Source organism: Polypterus senegalus, chromosome 10 (assembly GCF_016835505.1).
Source record: "Polypterus senegalus isolate Bchr_013 chromosome 10, ASM1683550v1, whole genome shotgun sequence".
NCBI classification, from domain to species: Eukaryota; Metazoa; Chordata; class Cladistia; order Polypteriformes; family Polypteridae; genus Polypterus; species Polypterus senegalus.
In genome coordinates, this window is record NC_053163.1 from 11,770,907 (window position 1) to 11,791,761 (window position 20,855).

At 38.2% G+C, this 20,855-nt stretch overlaps 1 protein-coding gene across 1 annotated transcript; it reads left to right on the top strand.

Annotated features, from left to right (window-relative positions):
- LOC120536711 (interferon-induced very large GTPase 1-like) lies at nucleotides 1–18,670 on the top strand. Its single transcript, XM_039765164.1, is given in 3 exon segments — nucleotides 1–119; nucleotides 11,364–16,911; nucleotides 16,914–18,670. Coding segments are annotated over 2 exon segments (7,224 nt in total). The 5' UTR covers nucleotides 1–119; the 3' UTR covers nucleotides 18,590–18,670.
- The last annotated feature ends 2,185 nt before the right edge of the window (nucleotides 18,671–20,855 follow it).

Here is a 20,855-nt window from a genome sequence, read left to right on the forward strand (position 1 = left end):
CCTCATTTTATTTCACCTGACTTTTGCTTTTGTGATCCATAAGGGGATTGGAGAGTCGGAATATCCGCCTGGAACCATTACTATACTGCGACCTGCAAAAATAAGAAAAAGACAAAAAGGTTTGTTGTTTCTGAAAGTCTTCACATGACCCCGTGTTAGGATATTAGCGGGGTGGAGAATAAGCTGACTGAAAATCTTAACGTAAAGTATCAGGGCGCTGCACTTTTCGGACTCTGTACTTTTTTTTCTTTCAGTTTTAGCAAAGTTAAATATGGGAATACAGTGAAGCAAGACGGCTCATTACGGCGTGCACCTCCCTTTTCTTATACATTTTTATAGTAAAAGCTACTGAACGTTTACTTTGCCACACTGCTGTCCTGCAGCAACGTAATAAACCGCATGCGGGTCTGCATGTTTAGTATTGTTACTGCATCGCCTGTTTATACTCATTTTGGGGTGTTTGGTTGTGGGAAATTTATATATTTATTTCATATTATTATTATATTATATTATTATTATTATTATTTTATTATATTGGTAGAAGGTGCACCAGCACGTAATTCAACATTTTTGTTGGAGGAAATGTCTTCGAACACAAACATTTGAATGTGGGAGGAGCACAATATGTGACCTTTATACAGAATGCTGTCCGAACTTAGTTTAACTTCATTAAAAGCAACCGAGGAATAGCTGCTGACCTTTTCTTATGAATTCAGTCGCATTCATTTTTGTCATTTCTATTTTTTCGTCAACATTATACACATTATTTCATTTGAACAATATTCTCAGTTTACTCGTGGTAGTATAGTATGATGATTTTGTTACTGACGACAAAGGCGACACGTTTCCATCAGCTTGGTATTTAAACTTATTTAAAGCGTATCCGCTTACTTTGTTAAATGTCTTTAAAAACTGATTTCAACGCGCACAAATAAGTCAACGCTGCAGCCTGCAGTAAAGTTATTTTTTCCAGTCGGAGCCCCGCCCTCCCACGTGTGTCAGCTGCTGCGAACAGAGACAGTTAGGTATGTGAGCGTGCGTGAGGGAGGAGGTGAAGCGAAGCGGTGGTCGGTACTGACGGTGAAACCGATCATTTAGAAAAAATCAAACCTTAGGGAGCACAGAAAGAGACGGAAGACAGGGCAGAGGTACAATAATATCTCCGGGATTTTCACAGTTTCGAGGGGGACGATGTTAACCTGAAACTGCCAAAGGGAAAAAAAAGAATTAAAAACGGCGCATGCAGTGGCCACAGAAGCGTATTCAGCTTTATAAATGAAATGTATGTTGCCACTAAGATGCATTGTATTGTATATTTGATCGATGTCTGTACTACGGCAAAAGAAAAACAAACAAACAACCAAACATAAATCCACTAAACTCTTTCATCACCTGGAAAACTTTACAGTCAGTGGTGCTCAAATAATCCAAAATGAATTGCGCTTTACTCCAAATAATATCATTCACAACAACCTAATCTAACAGCGTTAAACACATTAAATGTGTGTAAAAGACTTTATAATCAGATAGTAACAAGAGTTTAAGTAATAAAGTATCAATGTCCTTGGAGTTTAACATCTTTTTCGCTATTTATTCATTTTCTATCTTGTTGATGCAGTTTTCTATTTGAATTCAATTATTTTTTGATTAATAATTTGTTGCACATTTTGCATTTAGTTTTCATTTGATTTGCGTCTTTGCTTTATTTGTCGATACAAACGTAATTTTGGTATTTTTGTGTATTAATAAAAAATATATTGTTTTTAAGAAGCTGATCTTGGCTGCACTGTACAGTATTTATGTGCGCTGTAATGGACGCATGATGACAAGTTTATAACGGAAAGCACAATGTGTTTTATCAGACAGGACTCACCAGCTGCAGTCTCAACTTCATTTGTTGCCCGCAGGTCACAAGTTCAAAGGGAAAAAAAGCAACCGATTCAAATACTCTGTCATTCTAATTGTATGTATTATTCTTCTGAATAAGTTCGACTTTATTAAACAGCTGCTGGCTTAAATCATAGAATGAACAATTAGAATCTGCATCAAGCAGCAGTCATGTCTAAATGTTGATTTAATTTTTAGGTCTAATATACTCAATCTAATGTTTCACCACAAGTATTATATTTATTTGTGCTTTATATTTGCTGGCTGGGTTTTATATATATATATATATATATATATATATATATATATATATATATATATATATATATATATATATATATATATATATATATATATATATATATATATATATATATATATATACTCACCTAAAGGATTATTAGGAACACCATACTAATACGGTGTTTGACCCCTTTCGCCTTCAGAACTGCCTTAATTCTACGTGGCATTGATTCAACAAGGTGCTGAAAGCATTCTTTAGAAATGTTGGCCAATATTGATAGGATAGCATCTTGCAGTTGATGGAGATTTGTGGGATGCACATCCAGGGCACGAAGCTCCCGTTCCACCACATCCCAAAGATGCTCTATTGGGTTGAGATCTGGTGACTGTGGGGGCCATTTTAGTACAGTGAACTCATTGTCATGTTCAAGAAACCAATTTGAAATGATTCGAGCTTTGTGACATGGTGCATAATCCTGCTGGAAGTAGCCATCAGAGGATGGGTACATGGTGGTCATGAAGGGATGGACATGGTCAGAAACAATGCTCAGGTAGCCCATGGCATTTAAACGATGCCCAATTGGCACTAAGGGGCCTAAAATGTGCTAAGAAAACATCCCCCACACCATTACACCACCACCACCAGCCTGCACAGTGGTAACAAGGCATGATGGATCCATGTTCTCATTCTGTTTACGCCAAATTCTGACTCTACCATTTGAATGTCTCAACAGAAATTGAGACTCATCAGACCAGGCAACATTTTTCCAGTCTTCAACTGTCCAATTTTGGTGAGCTCATGCAAATTGTAGCTTCTTTTTCCTATTTGTAGTGGAGATGAGTGGTACCGGTGGGGTCTTCTGCTGTTGTAGCCCATCCGCCTCAAGGTTGTGCGTGTTGTGGCTTCACAAATGCTTTGCTGTATACCTCGGTTGTGACGAGTGGTTATTTCAGTCAAAGTTGCTCTTCTGTCAGCTTGAATCAGTCGGCCCATTCTCCTCTGACCTCTAGCATCAACAAGGCATTTTAAGCCCACAGGACTGCCGCATACTGGATGTTTTCCCTTTTCACACCATTCTTTTTAAACCCTAGAAATGGTTGTGCGTGAAAATCCCAGTAACTGAGCAGATTGTGAAATACTCAGACCAGCCCGTCTGGCACCAACAACCATGCCACGCTCCAAATTGCTTAAATCACCTTTCTTTCCCATTCTGACATTCAGTTTGGAGTTCAGGAGATTGTCTTGACCAGGACCACACCCTAAATGCATTGAAGCAACTGCCATGTGATTGGTTGATTAGATAATTGCATTAATGAGAAATTGAACAGGTGTTCCTATTAATCCTTTAGGTGAGTTTATATATATATATATATATATATATATATATATATATATATATATATATATATATATAATGTGTGTGTGTTATAAAGTCTCTCTCTGTAAAACCTGCTGACAAACCACATAAAACTGATTTGAATGAAATTGTTTTGTGAGCGTTGGTCATGGTCAGTAAAGGGGTACAAGTGGATGTCTGGCTTAGGGTACCAAAATGTTCAGAATCGGCCAACAATTTGACTATCAGTGCAGGATTTTACATGAAACCCCAGAACTTGTCAGAGTTATAATAAAATATAGAAAATGATTGCTTTATAAACCATTTAGAACAGTTATTAAACCGAACATAATGTCAGACATGCAGAGGATACAAGCTGTATTCTTTCTTATAAAGATATTCCTGCAATAGAATAGCACCAGACTTGGACCCAGGCTGCTCTGAGATGATATTCTTAATGCAGAATGACTTTGGTGTGAATCTAAGCAAATATACTGACATGGCTGGAAATTTATTAATACATGGATGTTTAGGGGGGTGCAGTGTTAGCTCTGAAATAGAAAAATAAGCTTGGAAGGATCTACATCTTGACAACATTGATTCTCCCTGCTAAAGTGAGATGGAGGGTAAACCATCTGTTCACATCTAGTTTATTTTTTTCTATTTTTCATTTCATTTTCCAACCCGTTGAATCTGAACACAGGGTCACGGGGGTCTGCTGGAGCCAATCCCAGCCAACACAGGGCGCAAGGCAGGAACTGGTAGCAAAATTGTATTAAAAAGATATTTAAATACTGATGTTTAATCCTAGGTATTTAGACTGATCAACTAAAACAAGTGGGTAGTTGTCCAGTCTAATGTAGTGGGCTAGAGAGTTCACTGTAAAAAGCACACTTTTATTCAATAAATTTTGAGTCCAGATATCTTCTGAAAATCTGGTAGTGCATTAAGGAATACTGGTATGGAAATCTGTGGATCAGATATATACAGTAGCATATCATTTGCATACGGTGATATCTTCCGTTCAAGTCCTTCTCTGGTAATCCCTTTTATCTTTGATGTATTATGAAAGTGAATGATCAGTGGCTCAATGGTGTTAGGAGGCATCCTTGTCTAGTACCACATTCTAGATTGAAGTTGAAAATAATGTTGTTAAGACAAACAGAGGCTTCTAAACTTGTTTAAAGTAGTTTTATCCATGCACATGTGTTTGGGCAAAACTCAAATTTGTGCAATGTGGTGAATTGGTATTCCCATTCAACCATATGAAGTGCTTTTTCTGTGTTCAAAGACAATAGGATTTGATTAGATTTTGTGGGTGAGTATATTACATTAAACAGATGTTGTAGATTAGAAGCTAAATGTCTTCCTTTAATAAATCCAGTTTGTTCTTGTGATATTACAGAAAGAAGCACTTTTTCTCAGCCCTTCTAGCTAGATCTTTAGAGAGTATCTTAAAATTATTAATCAGAGGTGAAACAAATCTGTATGGTGCACATTGTAATAAGTCCTAATTTTTATTGGAAAGGCAATGATTAATGCTTGACAAAAAGTTTAAAGTAGAATTTTGTTTTCTCTAGCTTTTATAAGCACTGCTAATAATAGTGGAGTTGATTTATTTGAACTTTTTTTTTTTAATAAAATTCGACTGGGTAGCCATCAGGGCCTGTTACTTTCCCATGATATACTGAGTTTATAGCATCCATTAATTTTGAGATTGTCGAGAGGTTTGTCAAGTTCCTCTACAGTAAGAATAACTGGCTGTGGTCTTTGTAATGCACCAAAAATCTCATTAGATTATGTTCTTGTTTCTTTAAAATGAGTAGAATATAAGTACATACAGTATAGTACTTTCTACATGTGTGGGTTAAATTTTTATGGGCAATGATTTTTATCACTATCTGTGTTGGCAATTTCTGTTATTGAATTGCGAACGTCCTGCTTGTGGATTTGTTGCACTAAAATCTTATGAGCCTTCTCTCAGTGTTCATAATAATGATGTTGAGATTTAAAAAATGAGCTTTTCCATTTCTTTTTTTGTCAAGAGGTTAAAATTCTGATGGCAAAACCTGTCTTACCCTATAAAGTGACTCATTTGATGACCTGTCGTATTCTTGATCTATTCTGGTAATTTCGCTGATTAACTCTGATGCCTTCATGGTTTCCAAAGTATTTTTGTTGGAAAGCTACAAAATAATCTGTCCTCTTAAATAAACCTTCAGAATTTCTTAGAGTATTCCCGCAGAGATGTCTGAGGATGCATTTGTCTCTAAAAAATAATCAGTTTGCTTGGATATAAATTCTGCACAGTTTTAACCAGCTAAGGGCAGGGCATTAAGATGCCAGCTACAATGCGAGCGTATAGGGCATAGTGATTTTAAGCTCCATGATGGATAAGATTGGACATAACAATCGTGTTGTATTTGCAAGATTTTATAGTGGGCAATAAATTATTATCTATAAAGAAATAAGCAATTCTTGGGTAACTGTGATGTACTGGTGAGAAGGAATATGCTGTTGAGTTTGGATTTAAAAATCTCCATGGGTCTAATAAATGATGATCCATTACAAACTGTGTGATTATTTTTGCAGTATTAGATGTTATTGCTACTGTAATTGAATACCTATCCAGGTCTGGATTTAAAACACAGTTAAAGTCTCCAGCCATTATAATATTTTGAGTGTTCATAGTAGGAACAGATGCAAATACATTTTGGATGAAATCTCTGTCATCCACATTAGATGCCTATATATTTATCAAAGTTACTTTAGATTTAAACAAATTACCGGTCACCATGACATATTGCCCTTTATGATCGAATACTACAAATGAGATTGTTTTATGTATTAAAATTCCCACACTTCTAGTTTTCTTTGTATAGCTGGAGTGAAAGATTTGGCCAATCCTATCTCTTTGCATTTAAAACTACTCCTTACTTATTAATTGAGTTTCCTGTAAAAATACTATCTTAGCATTTAGGCGTGTTAGGTGAGAAAACATCTTTTTTCTCATGATTGAGACCTTTAACGTTCCAGCTCACAAAGTTCACTGATTGGTCAGGGAAACACTGCTTTTGATGACATTTTGTAATCTTAAGTAAAGGTAGTATATTGTTTCATGCAATAGCTTTAACCTTGGCATCATATTATTGCCAGGTATTATGGTTAAGGAGCCTAATATGTTGGTGTTTACAGTTATTGGGGTAAAAAAAATAAATAATACGTAACTTGATCCCCCCCTCCCTTCCAAGCCCTCCCCCAATTTGCCTTCCAAAATGAGGTTAGACCACACTTCATGAAGTCCCAGTCCTCTGATGTACCTAGAGACAGAGCATGCCCAAAGCAGAACAAACCCCCAGCAGCAGCGTAGAATTGGTTTAAAATGGAGATATCTTATGATAATGGATTAATAATACAATAAACCTTGGGTATGATGTTAAACAGTCCCCTTAGGAAAAAAAAAAGTTACTTAATGGTTACCAAAATCTACATATTAAGTAGAATAAATTTCAATATAATAACTGAAAAAAAAGTTGTTTATAAGGAAATAAAATGCATGTTACTGCAAATGTTGCACTGGAGATGAACCAAATTGTAAGCAATAATATTCTTTGTATTACCCGGACACAATATGACTCATATTTATATTTTAGATGATGATGGGATCAGTCTTTTTAGCTCTTTTTGTGCTTCTTTAGGAGAACTTTTTAGATGTATTAATGGCCATCAGTAATCACTTTCAATCTTGTTGGAATCCAGAGTCTGTATCTGATTCTAGCTCTATTTAAATGCTGTGTAATGCTGTAGAGTGCAGGTCGTTAGGCAGCTGTTGAAGGAGAGAAGTCTGGAAAAATATGAATGTGGGTATTTTCAGATATAATCTTCTATTTCTGTCTAGGAAACATGATGTTTTCTTTAACCGTAGTTTATTGAATTGGACAATTCGGCTTCTCGGTTTTGAATCATATGAACCACGTTTGCAATAAGCTTTTGAGATCTCAATGTCCGATTTAAAGTACTCCTAAATTATTTTGGAAACAAAATTCATCTATGAATTTCACTGGGTTGGGGTTTTTAAGTTTCTCAGGGAGACCTTTGATTCTGATGTTGTTCTTTCTATATCTGTCTTCCAACACAGCTAATTTATCACTGAGCACTTTGCATTTGGATTCTACAATGGTTGCTTTCTTATCAGTGGTTGATGTCCATTGTTAAACTTCATCAATGTGAGCTGTAAATGTTTGCTTAACTTCAGTTTGAAATTACTTGAAAACATTTAAACAATTGTAAGAGTAGTCCTTTTATCCCACCAAGCTCATCCATCCTATTCACCTCAACTGTCCAAAATAAGTCTAGATTTAAATGTCCGAAAAGTCCTGCTCTCCACCATAATACTTGTAATTTATTCCATGTGTCTATGGCTGTCTTTTTCCATAAAGAAATACTTTCCAACATTTGTATGAAATCTACCCTCACCAAATTTCCAACTGTACCCCTGTGTTCTTGTTGCAGAATTTATTTTAAAATTTAATGCAGATGTTGGGACTGGGAATGACGTCACACATGAGTTGACCGCATTCTAGTAAAACATTCAGGAAATCAGGATGGATGTCTCCAGGAAAACTGTTGTTGTGCTTGTTTCATTGCAATAAATAGCAGTTGATAAAAACACAATGCGCTGTATTTAGCAAATCCAATCACTGTAGCAACATGTCCACAGGTAGAAGTTTGACAGTGCTGATTTATTGAGACACAAATAGACAGAAGTGCTAATAAACTGTATAAACCTACAGGTTGTGCTAAGGTTTGTGGTATACATAGCCATTTTAGATTGATGTCATGATCAGAAGTCAGACAAACTTGGGATTGACAAACCAGCCACAAGTTTCAAAGTTGGAAATCTGACTTAAGGGGGCACTCCAGTTGCAAATTCCAACTAGGAACTCTGAAATAGTTCCCACTTTAAATGGAATGCAGTATAATTCCTTTACTAATTTTAAACACTTCAATCAAGTCACCCCTCAATTTCTGCTTAAACTGCAAATGTTCAGCTCCCTCAATCTCTCCTCATATTGAAGTAGAAGGACATTTTCAGTTTAAACAAATGAAGATTAAGAGGTGACATGATTGAAATGTTTAAAATTATAAAAGGAGTTACTGTAGTACAGTGGATTCAGGCTGTTACTTTAAAGTAAATTCTTCAAAAATAACAATTTGTTTTACTGTGTGTTTAAACCCAGTCACATTTTTATCTGTACAGGTGCTGGTCATAAAATTAGAATATCATGACAAAGTTGATTTATTTCAGTAATTCCATTCAAAAAGTGAAACTTGTATATTAGATTCATTCATTACACACAGACTGATGTATTTCAAAAGTTTATTTCTTTTAAATTTGATAAATATAACTGACAACTAATGAAAGTCCCAAATTCAGTATCTTGGAAAATTAGAATATCAATTAAGACCAATGCAAAAAACGGATTTTTAGAAATGTTGGCCAACTGAAAGGTATGAACATGAAAAGTATGAGCATGTACAGCACTCAATATTTAGTTGGGGCTCCTCTGGCCTGGATTACTGCAGCCATACGGCGTGGCATGGTCGATCAGTCTGTGGCACTGCTCAGGTGTTATGAGAGCCCATGTTGCTCTGATAGTGGCCTTCAGCTCTTCTGAATTGTTGGGTCTGGCGTATTGCATCTTCCTCTTCACAATACCCCATAGATTTTCTATGGGGTTAAGGTCAGGCGAGTTTGCTGGCCAATCAAGAACAGGGATACCATGGTCCTTAAACCAGGTACTGGTAGCTTTGGCACTGTGTGCAGGTGCCAGGTCCTGTTGGAAAATGAAATCTGCATCTCCATAAAGTTCGTCAGCAGCAGGAAGCATGAAGTGCTCTAAAACTTCCTGGTAGACGGCTGCGTTGACCTTGGACCTCAGAAAACACAATGGACCAACACCAGCAGATGACATGGCACCCCAAACCATCACTGACAGTGGAAACTTTACACTGGACCTCAAGCAACGTGGATTCTGTGCCTCTCCTCTCTTCCTCCAGACTCTGGGACCTTGATTTCCAAAGGAAATGCAAAATTTACTTTCATCAGAGAACAATACTTTGGACCACTCAGCAGCAGTCCAATCCTGTTTGTCTTTAGCCCAGGTGAGATGCTTCTGACGCTGTCTCTTGTTCAAGAGTGGCTTGATACAAGGAATGCGACAGCTGAAACCCATGTCTTGCATACGTCTGTGCGTGGTGGTTCTTGAAGCACTGACTCCAGCTGCAGTCCACTCTTTGTGAATCTCCCCACAGTTTTGAATGGGTTTTGTTTCACAATCCTCTCCAGGGTACAAGCGGTTATCCCTATTGCTTGTACACTTTTTTCTACCACATCTTGTCCTTCCCTTCGCCTCTCTATTAATGTGCTTGGACACAGAGCTCTGTGAACAGCCAGCCTCTTTAGCAATGACCTTTTGTGTCTTGCCCTCCTTGTGCAAGGTGTCAATGGTCGTCTTTTGGACAACTGTCAAGTCAGCAGTCTTCCCCATGATTGTGTAGCCTACAGAACTAGACTGAGAGACCATTTAAAGGCTTTTGCAGGTGTTTGGAGTTAATTAGCTGATTAGAGTGTGGCACCAGGTGTCTTCAATATTGAACCTTTTCACAATATTCTAATTTTCCGAGATACTGAATTTGGGACTTTCATTAGTTGTCAGTTATAATCATCAAAATTAAAAGAAATAAACATTTGAAATACATCAGTCTGTGTGTAATGAATGAATCTAATATACAAGTTTCACTTTTTGAATGGAATTACTGAAATAAATCAACTTTGTCATGATATTCTAATTTTATGACCAGCACCTGTATTTTACCTGTAAACTTAAAGAACTTGGAGGCTGTAGTTCATGAAGAGCAACATGCAAAAATAAATCAAATAAGTTGAAGCTGATTTAGAAACTATTGTCAACTCAGGGTTTGAAAATCCTCAGAGAAAATTTACAAAATCCTCTTTATATGATGTACTCATACTGTGGTTAGTGATATTATAGCTCAAGGATTTATAAACAACCATTGAGTAATCTGTTAAATACTAATGCAGTGTTTGCTTTTTATCTGTCAAATAAAGTTCTGTGATTAATGACACTTTTTTGCTTTCCAAGCTCAGCAGTAAATATAAAAATTTTGTATTCCAACAAATTACGTAACACGATTGAACGAACGAGTAACTCATTCAAACAAATTACGTAACGCATTTGAATCAATTATTTAAATTTTTTTCCTTCACTCTTATATCACTTGTATGGAGCCTGTTTTGTATGAATTAATTTGAACAGATTATTATTATTATTATAATTTTCCCCCCTTGCTGTCCAGTTCTTATTACGGAGACCCGTATGGTTTTTCTGGCATACAGTTCAGTGAATTGTAAGGTGTGTGTTAAAATCAGTGAGGAACTAGTTTGAAGACCACCACGGTAAAAACTGTGATTTTGAGGAGTCTTGAAATGTGTTTGAAATGCTTGAGACATTACGACAATGGATTTATGGAATCTTCTCTGAGAATGTGATATTCCGCAGTCAGTGGTGGAAATGTTAATTCAAGAAAAGGTAAGATTTAAAATGTAGTCGATAATGGCACTGAACAGCATAGAATAGATGGAAACTATTGGCTGGGTAAACTCTTATGCTTACGATTCATTAAACTGAATACCAGGAAAAGTAAATAGCTACTGAAAGAAGAAAAAAATTTAAAGTAATCTGTTTGAGTGAGTTACTAATTCATTTGAATGGATTTGTTTTTTTTTGGTGGCTTGACACCTACGGGGCTCCGTACACAAACAACAGTAAGTAACAATAATAAACAAATATTTTCCTTTTTGTTTCTTTTAAGATGTCAGACAGCTCTGATCCAGACCAGGAAGCAGAAGGGCTTCAGAAGCATTTTAAAGATGTCGGACTTGACCCTGCCTATTGGCTTCCAAAATTGAAAGAAAAGCTGGGTATCATTTCTGTCCAAGCCTTGCCATATGTGGGAAGAGAAGACTATGAAAAACTCTTACCATACTGCAAAGCAGATTGGGAGAAAAGAGCACTTAAAAGTGTATTTAATATAAAGGATGACAAGTCTGAAGTTGAAAAATTACAAAAGGAACGATTAGAGAAGGCCAAAAAAAGACAAGAGGAGAGCAGGTGTATGCTGACAGAACTGAGAGCATTGTATGAGCAGGGTGAGGAACGGACTGACCATGACGTAGAAGCCAAAAAGCAGAAACTTCAGAGAGAACTTGAAATACCCCCTGAGTATTGGTCAACCTCAACTGTCCCATTGAAAGCTGTGATAGAAAATATGCAGAAACATCTGGACTGTATGGAGTCCTCACTTCAAAAGAGTGAGAACCTGTCAGATAGAGAGATTGTTAAGAATGCATCCGGTGGTCTTGCCTTAGAGGGAATTTACAAGTCAGATAAACTTGAGGACCTTATGAATAAGAGGGAGCAATTGATAGATCTCCATCAGTCCTTCTCTCTCGCTGGACCACAAGATACTCAGGTCTTTGAACAAGTTGAGGTTTCATCCCATGAATCAGAAGCCACTTTTGGAAAACTGATGGAAAAAATGGGAAGAAGCATTGCTGCTGCAGTTAAAGGTGGTGGATGGGGTTTCAGCTTAGATGCACGACTACAGGAAAAAACATCTTCTGAATTTACCAGATCAAGCAATTCATTGACAGAGAAGAGCTACATCTGCACCACGAGATATAATTACATTCCACTCGCCTCATACTTTATTAACAAATCAGATCTGACTCTAACAAAAGCAGCACTTGATGAGCTCAAAAAGATTGAAATGCTTGTAATGAATACCAATGACAAAGAGCTTCAATTGAAAGAGATGCAAACATTTTTTGACAGATTTGGAAGTCATGCAAACCAAGGCCCTCTACATTTTGGAGGTATATACTGGTGGAAGGCCTCCTGTGAAGGATTTCACTCTCAAGAAACTGAAGAGGTGAGAAGGATTGTATCAGAGTCATTAAATTCTTACATTGGTGCCAGTTACAGTGGATTTGGCTTAAATGTTTCAGCAGGAGGTGGCATAGAGATGTCATCTTCAGAAGGATCAGTTACTGGAAAGACAAAGAACATTCTGAAAAGTAAAATTCAACTTACAGTGTCAAAAACTGGTGGCCCAGAAGCAGCTGATCAGCTTTTACAATGGAAAACTGGACTGACATCCAGCAGCAAGACTTGGTCTGTCATTGACAGAGGACAGAATTTGGTGCCAGTGTGGGAAATAATCTTGTCAAGTCATAGTACAGAATTTAGAAATGTACAAACAGTTGCTAATTGTCTTGCTAAAGGATATGAAACTTTATCTGGATTAAGGACAAGTGATTTAACTGGTGCAGAGCTGGGCATCATCTTCAAAGAAGTTCAGGAGGTATTGAGTACCATTAAGTCATGGAATGCCTCTGACCCTGAGCAGCACTTGATACAGCTATCAGAACTGAAAAATAACCTGATTGACAAAACAAAGAGCTGTAAGGTGTGGATCAATGAATGTCTTTCAGACCCTTCACTGCAGGGTTTTTTATATTCCATTATTTTAACACATAAGACATCACCAAATAAAAACAGCGCATACATAAAATCACAGATGCGCTTGCTTCTCCTTCCAGATATTGAGGAATCTGAGAGTTTTCTGGAAAGAGTTTTCATTATGACCTGGCTGAATGAATCAAGACGGGAAACAAAGAAGGAAGAGTCTGTGAAGAATGTGTCTCAACTCTGCAACATTTTACAGCTAGCAAAAATGGAAATTCAAAATACTTCTCCTCTGAAAGACTTGCAGGAAGTGAAGGTACAACTGACCAGTAAAATAGCATTTTCAGTTTTTATGTTATGTAAACATTTTAGGGAGATGAAGCAAATGGAGGAGTTATCATTGCTACTTTCCATTGTGACAGTTGTGGGATATTCGGACACAGCTAACACATTTCAGTCAGTTCTTGATTATCCAGAAATCATCTTCATTCATGATGAGCTTAACAAAGCAATGGAAAAGTATTCATCTTTAAGAAGGGAAAGCATCTTAAAATCACAGGCCTTTGTGATCATCACTGGCCTTACAGTAACAAATAGATTCACAAGAGTGACTCCTGAAGTGAAGAAGGAACGTTGGTCATTCCTGGAATCAAATTTAAAGGATGTCTTGCTTGAGGACATTAGAAACCTTCTACAAGAATTCAGTGATGGGCTTATTGTCTGGAACAAATTAGAGGAACAGCTTAACTCCATAATGAATGGAACCTACCAGAAAAATACTAAAGACGAAAGTGCAGAGTACGTCAAGACAAAATTAGGGACTGTTTTGAAGAGAAGACCACATTCAAAGAGTGAAAGAAGTGAATTGGAACCAGTGATGCCTCCACTCACAGACTCGCCATGCTGTAATGTGATTGAACGGCTGCAGCTGAAGCCTTTTTATCCAAAGAAGCTGACAATGTCTGACGTTTTGTTGATTGACAAATTCTCTCTGCACAAGTCTCAACCATCCTCAGACCATGACGTTCCTTTTTGCTTTCTCCAGAAACTTCTCATGCTTGATTACAAAGCAAGACAAATTGTATTTAAAACAACAAATGCAGAAACCGAATCTTCTGAAATGAATGTTCAGACAACCAGTGCAATCAGTCTGGAAGACTTCTTGGGTGCCACTGGCATTTTTAACGATAATACCGATTGCAGTGTCAAACCAGCAAGCCTTCACTTCATGGATATCCAGATGGCTGTCTATCACTGCTCTGACATGTTTCTCTGGCAGTACATCACATCCAAGCTCTCGATTTGCCAGTTTGCTCTTCCATTGTTAGTGCCCAATCCGTCCACTACAAAGATTGAATTGCCAATATGGTCCTTTAGACCACTGAAAAGGAGTTGGAAATGTGCAGATACACTCGGCACAAAAAATGCTCTCCTGAATACCATCACTGCTAACATCTGTAGCACACCAGTGCCTATGGTGACATTCATGCGGTTTGGCCGTTGCACTTCATCAAAGTCCCAGATCATGAATGGTTTATTAAACCATCAAAAGCATGACACTTTTTATCACAGGGATTGCAAAGGAAGCAGTAATGAGAGTCTGCTAATGGATGGTGTTGTAGAGATCTCATGGTACTGTCCAGCTGGAAATAAGGATGACCAGTTTAATGAGTGTATTGCATTTACAAATCTCCGAGGGGATGCACGAAATCATGACAGGCAAGTCCAGTTTCTTTTAGAAACTTCAAGCATCAATGTTGTTGTTCTGATGGAAGATTATCTGGATTCAAAAGGTAAAGAAATCTTAACACAGCTTTTGCAATCTCCAAATCCTCTAATCTGCTTGTATGCAGATAAAACAAACATTGCAAAAGGAAATCACAAGACCAAAGTGATATTAGGGCTGAGAAATCGAAATCAGTCTGAACTTATTCAAGAACTAGCAGAGTGCATTCAGGGCCTTCTGACAAAATCCAATGTGAAATTCAGCATTGAACAGGGTGCTGATGTTGCTAGAAGACTTCATTTTTTAGTAGATGAAGATGACAAAGATTGCACTGCCGCTAAAAAGATGGCAGAAACTGCAGTGAAGCCATTAAGAGAGATGTCACTGTTAGATGCTAAAGAAAAGTTCATTCCACTTCAAGGGAATTTATGGCACAACTGGTGTAAAAAAAACAAAGACATCAATCACCTACGGGCAAATGAAAATCGAACCATTGAGCAACAAAGAGGTGACATTGAAATGGAAAAAAATCGTCTTCGAAAAGAACAGTATAAGAGAGCTTTTCCACTAAATAATATCATGAGGGAATTCATTAAGAATCTCAACTCTCAATCCACAATAAGTCAAAAGTTCTTCCTGGCATGGTTAGGACAAATTCTGAATGATCTAACATCAAGAAAGCTTCAAACACTGAATGAAAAGCATTCTGAATTGTGTGCAAAAATGGAAGAACAAAAGAAGAAGAGGCAAAATACAGACATCATCGAAAAAGAAATTGAGGTATCTTCAGGCAGACTTGCGGCTTCCACTTTGGGTCTGGAACATCTCCTTCGAGAAGTTGGTCAGATCTATGAGACACTGGCATCCCAGCATATGAAAAATGAAATGTTTCTGTGTCTACCACAACTTGCTGCTGACCTCATGATTTCTGGGCATCCCATTGAACTGATGGATGGAGACGCTTCTCATGTTGCTATTACCTGGGTGAGTTCAGTCCTTGAACAGGTTATTGCTAAGCTGGGAGACAAAAGAGTTTTTGTTCTTTCTGTTTTAGGAATTCAGAGCACTGGGAAGTCAACTTTGCTGAATGCCATGTTTGGTCTTCAGTTTGCTGTGAGTGCTGGTCGTTGCACCAGAGGAGCCTTCATGCAGATACTTAAAGTCAAGAATGAAAATAATGAACTCAACTTTGACTATGTGCTTGTGGTCGACACTGAAGGACTTAAAGCTTTAGAGCTTGGAGACGAAGCTAGTCTGAAACATGACAATGAGCTTGCAACATTCGTAATTGGCATTGGCCAGCTGACTCTGATCAATATATTTGGGGAGAACCCTTCTGACATGCAGGATATTCTTCAAATCTCAGTGCAGGCCTTTATGAGGATGAAAAAAGTAAAACTGTCTCCAAGCTGCATTTTTGTTCATCAGAATGTTGGAGAAATAACAGCAGGAGAAAAGAATGTGGAAGGAAGAAGGCGGCTGCTGGAGAGGCTGGATTTCATGACACAAACTGCAGCAAAACAGGAGATGTGTGATATCTCACGATTTACAGAGGTCATCAAGTTTGACATCAACAGGCACGTTCACTATTTCAGTCACCTTTGGGAAGGAAACCCTCCAATGGCCCCGCCAAATCCAAGATACAGTGAAAATATTCAGAAATTGAAGCAATCTCTGTTTACTGAAGAAATGCAAGAGGGGATTATAAGCATTTCAGAATTTAAAACCCGCATGGCGGACCTCTGGTCTGCTCTTTTGGATGAGGACTTTGTCTTCAGTTTCAAGAATACATTGGAGATTGCAGCGTATAGGAAGGTGGAGGAGAAGTATGCAGACTGGAGCTGGCGGCTGAGGAGCCACATGCTTGAGATTGAGAACGAGCTTCGCAACAGCATTGAAAATGAAACAGTTCAAGATACGGGAGATTTCAAATTGGATGAAAAAATTCAGGTGATATATGAAGCAATTACAAAGGAGGTGAATGATTACTTCGCTAAAGAAAAAGATAAGGACTTAATAATTCAGTGGAAAGCAAAACCTGAACTTGGCTTGAAGGATCTCCAATCAGAGCTTGTCAAAGGGACTGAAAGGAAATTAACTGATTTAATCAAAATGAAGCAGGGTCTGAAAAAAGTAGAAGAGCAGAAAGGAAAGTACGAGTCGGAGCTGATGAAGAGAGCCAGGATTTGGCACGAGAGATTAAAGGTAAAAATTTGACATTACAAGAACTAGAAAATGCCTTTCAGAAGATGTGGACTCAGTGGGTGACTCGAGTGAAATCAGAGATGCCCGATGTTCAGCCACCCAACATAGAAGCCCATGCTGATGCAGTTTTCTCGGAAATCTTTGAAAGGAAACTAATTAAATCCTGCAATCAGAGCAAGTCTTACACCAGAATCCTTTACGTTGATGATTTTTCCGCATATCTACAAATGAACAAAGGATTGGTGTTTAAACACACCATAAACCAGCAGGACCAGCTCTGTATGAGAAACCTCACCGACAGCATAATACAGGACATTAATGACTACATTAAAGAAAAGGAGGCAGCCAGAGTCGATTACAATAAAAGCTTTATGTTTGAAATTGTCAACACAATTTTAAAAGCAGTAAACAACTGTAAGTGTAACCAAAATAGGTTTAAAATTAAGAAGGAATACGCAATTGACTTAGCGTTACATTTAAGAGGTAATTTCATACGCCGATTTAAAGAGATGAACCGTGTGTTTCAGAAGATTAACAATCCTCTGGAATATCTAGAAAATAAAAAAGAAGACTACTTTGGGTGTTTTCAGATTTACTGCAGCGGGGCGAGCGCAGCTACTGTGTTAGCAGACCGCGTCACTCGAGAACTAAAAAAAGCCATCCGTCAGGAAGTCTACAATAAAAGTTCTGCACTTATAGCTACAGAAATACGATGTGGTGACCAAGCATTAAATGGAAATAAATCCAAGCTTGAGAATCACATCTTACTGTCTCTTTTAGAAAATCTAGATTTTAGAAGATGTGAGCAATACATTGATAACCCAAAGGCATATTATGAGGCGTTTATTAAAGAACGAGAGGAGGCCTGTTTTTCAAGCCGAAATCCTAGACTTTTTCGTATATGCACAGAAAAACTTGAAAACATCAAGAGTAGCGTTTTATTGGCCATTTCTAAATCAGCTGCTTACTTTGGAAATACTCGTACAAAAGCAACTGCTTGGATAGAAAGGTTTTGCAAAGAACTTAAAAATGAAATTGTTTTCTCTATTAATAATGTACGAGGCTTTGAAGATCAGGATATTCAGGACATGAATTTCTTTAAAGAAAGCATCAATGACTTACTGAATAGTACATATTTAGAATTAAAGGAAGAGTTTAGTGGCAACACCCCTCTTGATAGAAAGCTGTTTAGGTCTCAGCCTCATGAGGAATTGTTCAAACAGTGCTGTGGTTGTTGTAAAAAGTGTCCTTTTTGTTCTGCCATGTGTATAAACACAATGCCAACCCATGAAGGTGACGATCACTGTGCTCAGTTCCATCGGCCCCAGACAATTCGTGGTATAAAATGGTACAAAACTGACAGACTTGTGACTGATATTTGCTCGAGTCTTGTCGCCAGTGACTGTCGTCTTGTGCTTTCAGAAGACAACAAAATTCCTTACAGAGATTATCGGCAGGCAGGTCCCGAGTACGCCTGTTGGTCCATCACACCAGATAAGTCATTGCAGCCATTCTGGAAGTGGTTTGTGTGTCACTTTAAAGCAGACTTGGAGAAGAAATACAATGGGCGCTTAACTGACATCCCTGATCATTGGAAAACCATTACAAAGGAGAATGTTATTGAAGCACTGAAGAAATAGTGGGGAATGATCCATCCATCCATCCATTATCCAACCCGCTATATCCTAACTACAGGGTCAGGGGGGTCTGCTGGAGCCAGTCCCAGCCAACATAGGGTGTAAGGCAGGAAAGAAACCCCGGGTAGGGTGCCAGCCCACCACAGGACACACACACACCAGGGACAATTTAGGATCGCCAATGCACCTAACCTGTATGTCTTTGGACTGTGGGAGGAAACCCACACAGACACTGGGAGAACATGCAAACTCCACGCTGGGAGGACCTGGGAAGCGATCCCAGGTCTCCTAACTGAAAGGCCCAGGGGGAATGATTGATTTTTCAAATATTATAAGAATGAAAAATAAATTATAACACAAATTAATCTTAATTTTGGGTGAATGGCCTCGTCCCAGCCTAAGAGTGAGTTTAATCATCTTAAATTCACAACCAGTTACTGGTCCTATGCTGTAAATCTAATTTGGACTAAAGTGTGTTTTGCTTCAGTAGTTAGCTCTGCTGCCTAACAGGATCACTCTGGGTGATCTTTGCACATTCTCTCTGTGTCTTTGGTTACTTTTTTTCCTCCCCGTCCCAAAAGCGTGTTGTTTAGGTTCATCGTCAGCTCTGAGCTGGTCCAGTTATGAATATTTGATTGAGTTTGCTTTGTGATGGACTGATGCCGTCTCCAGGGTTGGTTCCCACTTTCCCCCAAGATCCTTCATGACATTCACTGTTTGCTTTATCTGCAAGTTTGCAAGGTGCTATTGTTATAAAAAATATTTAGATGACCAAAAGAATACTCTGCTTCAAGTTTAACACAATCATTTATTGTTGTCCTTCATTATATTCTGCTTTTTTAATTGTATTTACAGTCATTTCTGCTTTGTTTTGTAATCAAATAAAATGACTTCAGCATGACTTCCTCTGCTATTACTGTCTCTTGAGGGTTTTTCTTACTTAAATATCATTTAACCAAAGTGTAATCAACTTTATTGTTTTGGTTTGAATGTATAAAGCAGAACAGTTTTATTTTCAATTAAATTTAAACCTATTAAATTCACATGGTCAGTCCCGACATTATATTGTAGAGAACACAAAGGTTAGCATGCATTCAACAACTTTTTATTTGACAGAGACTCTCTCATTTCAGAAAATTCATGAGCTTCACTAACACGTGCAAAGTCAGGACCAAACATGGCACTGTGGAAGGCTGCACAGATATAATAATAACCGTCTCCCCTACTAAAAACTTCCCATCCCAGAAACTGAATATCAGAAACAACAGAACTGTGACATTTGCCTTGGGATTGTAGAGAGCTGTCTGAATGTTACGTAAGCCTCAGGTGGCTCGGAAAGAAGAGGTCTCTTTTGATACAAACTGGGGCTCATTGTCATTGACAGCAGAGGGCAAACAGAGATTTCAAGAATCAGCCACTGCACATGTTGTAACAGACCTTATAGACAGCACTGCAGGCTACTTGGGTACAGATGAGAAACAACGAGAAAGCTGTGGAGATGCAGAACCTAATTGAACTCTCCGCAATTATCCACCTGCTGGGGCTCCAAAGGTCAATGTGGCCACACTATAGGGTGTAGAGGTGGGTAGAACCAGAGAACCAGTCTTCCCACTGAATGCAAACAGTGCAGTCGCATACAAAATGTTCAATATCTCTTGTCTATCACAGACCACCACACCAGATCATGGCAGCGCTGTTAACAATCCCCAAATTGCCTCCATGAGCCGTGGTCAGAATGTGTGATAAGAGGCAGCTAGTAGAGATTGTTTGAGTCCCAAGTGCTACACAAACTTCATTTCAACAGGACCGCTCAGCACGTGTTCTGTAGTATTGTGATAGTTCCACCAAGATTATTGCGGGCTTTCCTGTACAGATGAAAATCTCCAGCTGGGAGAGGACAGGGTCATGTTCAGTTGCCTGTTGAAGCTCCTCTCACAATGGACAGTAGAGCATTTCAAAAAGTTCATATTCATTGGTGTCAGGTTCTGGGTGTGTGATGAAGTTGGGGGAAGCACGGGACCAAAGATCTGCCACCACATTTCCAGGGATGGACTCTAATGTAAAATTATACTGCTGCAGTGCCCAGTAGTATGCAACGTAAATTAATGCCCATTAAGATAAAAAAAAAACACTGTTCACAGGCCCAGACACAAGCTAGAGCTTTACGTTTGTCCACAGAGTATTTTTGTTCAGCTGGACTTAGAGCCCGGGAGGTGAAGCCAATGGGTCATTCTGTAACTGGGACAGCGCTGCTCCTAGCCCTATGGTG